The sequence below is a fragment of the Rhododendron vialii genome, chromosome 10a (assembly GCF_030253575.1).
Source record: "Rhododendron vialii isolate Sample 1 chromosome 10a, ASM3025357v1".
NCBI lineage: Eukaryota > Viridiplantae > Streptophyta > Magnoliopsida > Ericales > Ericaceae > Rhododendron > Rhododendron vialii.
In genome coordinates, this window is record NC_080566.1 from 36,589,928 (window position 1) to 36,597,942 (window position 8,015).

The 8,015-nt window shown below is 37.2% G+C and overlaps 2 protein-coding genes across 2 annotated transcripts; one reads left to right on the forward strand and one right to left on the reverse strand.

The window, feature by feature from the left end:
* Positions 1 to 2,116: 2,116 nt before the first annotated feature.
* LOC131302741 (uncharacterized) lies at positions 2,117 to 4,197 on the forward strand. The gene is made up of 2 exons (XM_058329549.1): positions 2,117 to 2,635; positions 3,074 to 4,197. Exons 1-2 carry the CDS (start codon positions 2,224 to 2,226, stop codon positions 4,117 to 4,119), a joined length of 1,458 nt encoding a protein of 485 aa, XP_058185532.1. The 5' UTR covers positions 2,117 to 2,223; the 3' UTR covers positions 4,120 to 4,197.
* Positions 4,198 to 4,670: 473 nt separating this feature from the next.
* On the reverse strand, positions 4,671 to 7,578 carry LOC131303186 (vicilin-like seed storage protein At2g18540). The gene is made up of 6 exons (XM_058329965.1): positions 7,132 to 7,578; positions 6,533 to 6,957; positions 6,353 to 6,443; positions 5,407 to 5,863; positions 5,170 to 5,324; positions 4,671 to 5,062 (listed from the first exon to the last, which is right to left on the reverse strand). Exons 1-4 carry the CDS (start codon positions 7,576 to 7,578, stop codon positions 5,651 to 5,653), a joined length of 1,176 nt encoding a protein of 391 aa, XP_058185948.1. The 3' UTR covers positions 4,671 to 5,062; positions 5,170 to 5,324; positions 5,407 to 5,650.
* Positions 7,579 to 8,015: the final 437 nt, after the last annotated feature.

An 8,015-nucleotide genomic window follows, 5' to 3' on the forward strand; every position in this document is an offset into this window, starting at 1 on the left:
ATCAAGTTGTGGGTCGGTACTCGGTAGAAATAGAATATTGTAGAGGTTAGCTGTCACCGGAATTTTTATTTTTATAATGCCCCCAATGATGCATAGTCCTTGCTACGGTATTGTGTACCTATGTGTTTTAGTCGTTTGACCGTTTCAATTAAAATTTTTGTTACTATCGAACCATGAAAAATATGGAACCATATAATACTCGTATTTGATTTCCAAACAAAGAATGACCGGTTATGTTATATATTGACAGCTCATTGAGTTGTCAATAAGGCAAGAAGAATAAAAAAAAAAAAAATCAATTCTCGATATTCTTTCAACACTTTTCAAGGTATTTTAACTAACATATAGATAAGTGTGTTTGTTAATTTGTCTTTTTTCTGCTTTATTAACAGCCCATTCGGTTGTTAATTATTTTCATTTTCCTAGAATGACAACGTAAATTTCGGTGCCATTTCGTTCCCGCATCAAGCGGGACCTTTCCCTAGTTTTCACTTCTTTCTTTCTTTTATATTTGGTAACTTCCAGAGATACTAACAGGTTACATCTTGATGATGCAAAGGCTATTCGGTCTATTGAGAAAATCTTGGGCGAAGATTATTTGGGTGATGATGAGGAAGTCTTAAGTAATCTCATGATCGATCATTAGTCATCTCAGGGGCAGATGGTTGGGACTTGAGTGTGATTGTCTCTTTTTTGGTTTTTGGGCCGAGTTGGCTTCTTGCCATCCATGGGTGGTTATTTTCTCTTCAGCAAATTGGTCTACAGTCCATTTTGGACCAGCCCATTTGGATTCTAGCCCAGCTTCTTTTACCTTGCTGGACTTGGTCCATTACATTGTTTAATTTGAAGTCTAAGGTCCTTGAATTTACTATTTTAGCCTTTTGTATTTAAAACTGGGGCAATTTACATTCCAATAGCCCGCTGTTTTTCAAATGGCGCGTTGAACGCTAGGGCTGGCGATCGTCTCTCTCTCTCTCTCTCTGGATCTCTCTCTCGATCTCTCTCTCGTTCTCTCTGGATCTCTCTCTGGATCTCTCTCTCTTGATCTCTATCAGGTACGTCTCTCTCTCTCTCTCTCTCTCTCTCTCTCTCTCTCTCTCTCTCTCGTTGATTTTTTTGCAAGTTATGGTTTAGTTTTGAGTTCGTGCGATTTTGACTCTGTTTTGAGTTTGTGCGTTTTGTAATTGTACTATTTTTTGGAGTTTTGCAAGCTGTCATTGTTCGTTAATGCTGTTTGTTGATTTACCGGCACAATGATCATTTGTGCATTGGCATATTTGTATCTGTTAGTCTTTCTGTGTATCTGTCATGTTGTTTTTTGTTCGTATGCTGTATTTGTATCTGTATCTATCAGCGTGATTTTGTTGGCATGTTTGTATCTGTTAGTCTCTCTGTGTTTCTGCATGTTTATTTTCTGTATCTGTCAGCATGTTCATGTATCTGTGTCCCTTTGTCTTTCTGTTTTGTTTGGTATATGCGTTTATATTTGTCCTGTTATACCTTTGTTTTCTATTTGTTTTTGCAGAGTAGGATTACTCTATTTCAATGGCTTCTTCGGTTATATTGATGTGCAAATATGGTGAAGTTACTCTAGTTGTCATGGCTACAAGAGGTTTTGGTTTCAATGATCTGGTGGAAAGCATTCATAAAAAGTGGCAGAATTTGGGTAGTTTTGAGCTTTTTTATGCTGTCGCTGACCATCATAATTGCAGTCTGGACAATGATGAAGACTTTTGTAACATGATTGCATTAGCTGCTGCGTTTGGTGTGACTTGTGTTGATGTATCTGTTGGGGTTATTTCTTCTTCTACCATTGAATGCGGTAAAAGTTTGGGTGAATGTGTTAGGAGTTTTGAATATGGTGAGTGTAGTACTTTTCAAGGAGAGGAAGAAGATCCGCTTGATAAATTTTGTCCTCATCATGAGACAGTGCGTCTTTCAGCCGATTGGGTTAATTTGCTTAAGTGTGTTGGTCAAGAGTTCAGAGATGGTGTAGATGATTTTAAGGCTTGTTTGTCCAAATATGCCGTTGAAATTGGTTTCAAGTATAAATATCTGAAAAATGACAGATCAAGAGTAACAGCCGAGTGCTGTAAGAAGCTGGATGGTTGTACATGGTTTATTCACGCAACTTTAGAAAGATCGAATAATTTTTTTGTTATTAGGGAGTTTCACAAAGAGCACAACTGTATTGGTACGTTTTTTAGTTCAAAAAATCCTCGGATGACCTCAAAAATTATTGCCAAAGAAATTGTTGAGGAGGTTCGTTCGAAGCCATCTTATACACCGATAGAGTGTTTGAAACATTTTGAGGGGCGATATGGTTGTTTGATTGGTTATTACCATGCATGGTTAGCAGTTGAGAAAGCAAATAAGGAGCTATTTGGTGATTTTCAATTATCTTTTGACAAACTCCGCTGGTATGCTGAGGAATTAAAGGAGAAAAACCCGGGGACTGTTATGGATGTGGAATATTGCAATGAGACTAATCGGTTTATAAGGTTTTTCCTGGCGTTTGATGCATACATTAAAGGCTTCAACTATTGTCGTCCTATTTTGGCTGTTGATGGTACCTTTTTGAAGGGGAGATACAAAGGAACGCTTCTCTCAGCTATAGGAAAGGATGCTGATCAAGGTTAGTTACTATTTTTTGTTGCTTGTTGTATCTGTTAGTCTCTTGGTATCTCTGTCAGCATGTTCGTGTATCTGTTGACATGTTGGTTGGTATATCTGTGTATCTGTTTCTTTGTTTTGGTATATCTGTTGTTGATGCAGTTGATAATGTATTTTGTTGTTTGCTTTTGTTGAAGGATTAGGTTTTGTTGGTATATCTGTCTCTTTGTTTTGGTATATCTGTTGTTCAAACAGTTGATAATCTTTTTTTTGTTGTTGCTTGTTTTATCTCTTAGTCTCTTGGTATCTCTGTCAGCATGTTCGTGTATCTTTTGTTGATTTTGTTGTATCTCTTAGTCTTTTGACATATTGGTTTTGTTGATATATCTGTGTATCTGTCTTTTTGCTTGGTATATCTGTTGTTGATATTGTTTTTTGTTGTTGCCTTTTGTTGGAGTAGGATTATTTCCTCTTGCTATCGGTGTTGTTGACTCTGAGACAGAGGCAAATTGGCAATGGTTTTTGGAGAAGCTGTCGACAGTTATTACGTGTTCTCGGCCTCTTACGTTCTTTACGGATCGTCACTCTGGTCTTGTAAAGTACGTTCCTACAGTTTTCCCAACTGGTTATCACTCCTACTGCTTGCAGCATTTGAAGGGAAACCTTAGGGATAAGCTTTCAGGTCGACTCTCGAATGGGTTTAGGGAGAAAGTAGTCAATCTTTTCAATGATTGCGCACATGCTCCTACTGTGATAACTTTTGCCAAGGCTCTTGAAGAGCTATGTACTGTTGGTGGAGCGAGTGCAAAGAATTTTGTTGAGTCATTTCCGCTTGAGAGATGGGCAAACGTGTACTTTGAAGGTAGACGATATGGTGAAATGACTTCAAATGCAGCTGAGTCATTTAACAACCAGATTCTTAAATTCCGTCATTTGCCAATATGTGAGTTGGTTGATAAGGTAAGGGTGCTAATCATGGAGCAGATGTGTAACAGGAGACTACTATCAAACAAGTGGAGCAGCTATGTTTGTCCTGTAATGGAGAAAAAGTTGATTGACCGTTTCAATAAAGGTCGAACTTGGCATGTGGCAGCAGCAAACGATGATATTTTTGAGGTTTTTTCTCAGCCAACTGTTGTGGTTGATCTTAAGAAAAGGACATGCACGTGCTGTCGTTGGCAACTTCATCTTTTTCCATGTGTGCATGCTGTTACAGTTATTCAAAAGACAGAAAAGCAAATGTACGATTATATTGATCCCTATTATACCATCGAGGCTTTCCAATTGTCGTATGAAGGTACTATAAACCCGGTCCCCACTCTTGGAGCTCCGGTGATCACGAAAGAATCTGCCATCATTCTTCCTCCTAAAACGAGGAGGCCACGTGGGAGGCCAAAAGTTGGGAGAATCCGATCAAGGGGTGAGAAAGTAAGGCAAATGTTGTGCGGGAGGTGTGGGAAGTTAGGCAAACACAACAGAAGGACTTGCAAAGAGGCCGTTGATTGATGATTCTTTAATTGCTATTCTTACGTTTTATAGATATACTTTGTAATTGACTTTCATTTGGATATAAATTGAGGTGGTTCATTTACTGCAGTCATTTTGTGTATCTAATTGAATGTTGGTATAACCGTATCTGTTTTAAAAAGGTATATTGGTATATGTGTATCTTTTTTATGTTGGTGTATCTGTTTGTCTTTATGTTGGTATATTGGTGTATCTATATGTGTATGTCGGTATATCTGTTGGTGGTATGTCTGTATCTGTTGGTGCGTTAGTGTATCTGAAAGATTTTCCTCAAACCATACATATGATTTTCATCATTGTCCAGAATGCACTTTGTAATTGACTTTCATTTGGGTATATCTGTTGGTGGTATGTCTTGCTTGGATGCCTAGTGAGAATAATTGTACAAATGAAAAACGAGAGATATAAATCTACTTCAGTAAAGATCATAACCATTGTGGTCCAATTGTTTGGACAACAAAAAATATGTACAACCATTGGTATGGAAAATTCCAATTGTTTGGAGCCGAGTATATGCCTAAATTGCCAATCCATGCATTAGCTGCTTGCTTTTCCATTCTTCTGTTGACCATGTTCTGGGCTTGTCATTACATGTACAGACTAATTCTACTTCATAACCCTTGTCGTCCGGTTTGAGGATAACAGTTTACCACCGGACACCAAAAAAATATGTACAACCCTTGGTATGGACAAAAAAAACTTTAATTCTTGAGCAAAAGTATATTCCTAATCTGTCATTCCTTGCATTAGCTGGTTGCTTTTCCATTCTTCTATTGACCATGTTCTGGGCTTGTCATTCAAGAATATATGGACCAATTCAGCTCTGAATTTTTTCAGATTTTCCACAGTGAGATACGTTGGGACGGGCTTCTGTTCTTCAAGTTGTTTAATGATATAGCACACAATTATTCCACAATCAACCCTGTAGAATTCATAGAAAGCAGGTCGAAGAAGAGAAGAGTTTAGAAACACGACAACGGTGACAGATACAGGGACAGATACACCAACATAAAAATAACAGAAGCTTACGATCCAGGTTGTTGCTGAGGTGCATCATCAATGGAGCTTATTGGAGCACTGAGTGTGTTGGTTGGAAACAGTGTTGGTTTAGGTGTAGAAATGAGTTCAAAGCTTGGTGGTTTACTAAGAGTCAACTTCCTCATTTGCTCTTCCACGTACTCTTTCTACAATTTGTAAAAAACAGCAAATTTTTTTAACTGTTATGATTGAGGGATGGACTACCAAATTAAAGGTAAAGTTATGTACCACAATGGAGGCATCTGTCAAGTAAGGATCCTTCTTTTTCTTGGGCTTTGTCAAAGAATTGTAGTGCATCCATTGTTGCTTGGAAGTATCGTAGACCAGAAGAGTCCAATGGTCAGGAGCTTTCACTTTTCTGCCTCCCATTGAATTCATCGGGAATATGAGATATTTGTAGAATGCAACACCATTTATGTCGACAACTTTGTCCAGTTCTTTCAGCTTTTCGTTGATTAAGTTTGTTCTTGCATCAGCTTTTTCTTTGATTAGTGTCTGTCAAAAAAGAATATATTTCACATATTATCAGATATTGGGATAACATATATCTGTTCTCAGTTGACAAAGATGGAATACTAAACAGTTTGCATACCCAACAGGTGGATGTAATGTAGAAGCAGTTCCCCTGTGTTTTTGCTGTCTTTTCTTCTTGTTTTTCCAAAATGTAAGTGAGCCCATCAATGCACTGCAATAGTTATGTCTTGATGTTAAATTTGAAGTTGATAAAAAATAGATGTACCCATAGACCTACATGGTTCCAAAGTACTAAACATATGTACCAAATATGCTTAAAACAGATATACCAAGTGTACTAACAGATACGTTGTTCCAAACAGACCTGTACTGTTCCAAACTACAAAAACTACCAAATAGATGTACCAAACATGCTTAAAAACAGATATACCAAGTGTACTAACAGATACAAACCTATATTGTTGCAAACTACAAAAACTATCAAACAGATGTAACAAACATGCTTAAAAGAGATATACCAAGTGTACTAAAAGATACAGATATACTAACAGACCAGCATTGCTTCAAACTACAACAATCGAACTGATTTACCAACATGCAGATATACAAAACCAACTTAGAAACCAGCCGATATACAAACGTATTAACAGACACACTCACATAAATCAGATACAAGTAAAAATAGTTTCTTTCGTGTTACCGTGTTTCCAATATCACCCTCGTTCAACAGATTCAGGACATCTTCAATTGTAACTGTATCATTGTTGACTGGGTTGTGCCAGACGAAAGATCTGCGATTGCCAGAAGAAAAGATGTATTAAATGGAATGAAATTTGTGAATTTTACTCGATACAAATCTAGCTTTGCTGATTTCACTTACTTTTTGTCTTCTTTCTCAAATTCATAAATTGTATCTAGTAGATCCATATCTTCCTCCGAAATGTAATTGAACAGCTTTGTCATTTCAAATGCAGAATTGCTTTTCTTTCTTTCCTTCTGGTTCCTATTATAGTAGATGAACCCTTCCTCCATCTTCACTGTTCTGTCATCTTTGCCCTTCAGATCTTTTACCATTGACGACGGGTCAATATCATCTTGTTCTCTCTTCCTTTTCTTTTCTTCTTTCCTTTCTCCTTCCTGAGTGTCTTTGAAGATTTGGGAGATTGTTTTGTCAATGACTTCGTCAGACAAAATTTCATCATGCAATCCAGTTGCTATCTCAACTCTTTCGCTGATAGTTTGATCAACTTCTCCTTTCTTGCTCTGCTCCTCTTCTTGCCTTTTCTCTTTGTCTTCTTCTTTGTCCTGACAAAGTGAATTAGGCAATTATGATTTATGTGTGTAACTAATGTACAGATACATATATGACAAGGCATACAGATATACCAAAACACTAACAGATACAGATAAAACTAAACAAATACCAACAGATATACAAACAGATATAGCAACATACTTATGAAGAGATGTTTTTCTTACGTGGTATTCTTGTGTAACCATATGGGTTACCATGTCATCTAGGCCATCTTCGACACTTGCTTTGTCTTTTTCAGATTTTTCAAGTTTTTCCTCTAATAAGTCATTGCTGACGTACAAACCTCCTATCTCAACCTCCTTTTGCACAATTTCTTCCTGCAGGATACCCTTTTCAACGTGTACCGTCCCGACTTCTGTTTCATAGTCAAACATTTGCTCAGCGGCGTCTTCATACGGAACATGGTCCCTTTCAAGTTCAGCTATTTTTTGTTGCAAAGTTTGAATTACTCTGTCCTTTTCCTTCGATTCTTCCTTCAACCTGTCAATTTCTTTGAGTAGGTCAGAAATTAGGTTGTTGGTATCATTGTTAGTCTCCTCAACCCCCTCGTCCTTCTCAGATTTCGATCCATCGTCGTCCAAGCTGCACTCCCGAGCATCATCATCCTTCATATCACTCTTATTTTCAATTTGTTCAAGAAAATGCAACAACTTTTTCTCTTTCTCGTTGATGGGCTCCAATTCTGCATCCTTTACCATTTCTGGATTAAGGGATTCCAATGGTGTTTGTGCCAATGCTTCTGGTAAATCACTCATATCCCACTTCATAAACCTTGGACAATTGTCTTTTGATTGTTGCACATTCATTATGCTTGTATGCTCGCAGAGCCAATACTGCATTCAAGCAAAGTAGCTATCACCATAGAATTCTAATATAAAGCAGATACAGGTATAGAAAACAGATACACATATAAAACAGATACAAATACAGATACCAATATAAAACAGATACAGATACACAGATAAAACGGATACACATATACGGATATACCAATATAAAATAGATACAGATATAGCAACAAACATGACATTAAACTACAAAAATAGAA

What these genes read in the sequence shown, in the direction of transcription:
- LOC131302741 (XM_058329549.1), top strand. Translation starts at nt 2,224, where the DNA reads ATGACCTCAAAAATTATTGCCAAAGAAATTGTTGAGGAGGTTCGTTCG. An exon ending in AGGAAAGGATGCTGATCAAG is followed by an intron (nt 2,636 to 3,073) that starts GTTAGTTACTAT and finishes TTGTTGGAGTAG; the next exon opens with GATTATTTCCTCTTGCTATC.
- LOC131303186 (XM_058329965.1), bottom strand. Translation starts at nt 7,578, where the DNA reads ATGAAGGATGATGATGCTCGGGAGTGCAGCTTGGACGACGATGGATCG. An exon ending in TTTGAGAAAGAAGACAAAAA is followed by an intron (nt 6,444 to 6,532) that starts GTAAGTGAAATC and finishes TGGCAATCGCAG; the next exon opens with ATCTTTCGTCTGGCACAACC. An exon ending in AGGGTGATATTGGAAACACG is followed by an intron (nt 5,864 to 6,352) that starts GTAACACGAAAG and finishes TAACTATTGCAG; the next exon opens with TGCATTGATGGGCTCACTTA.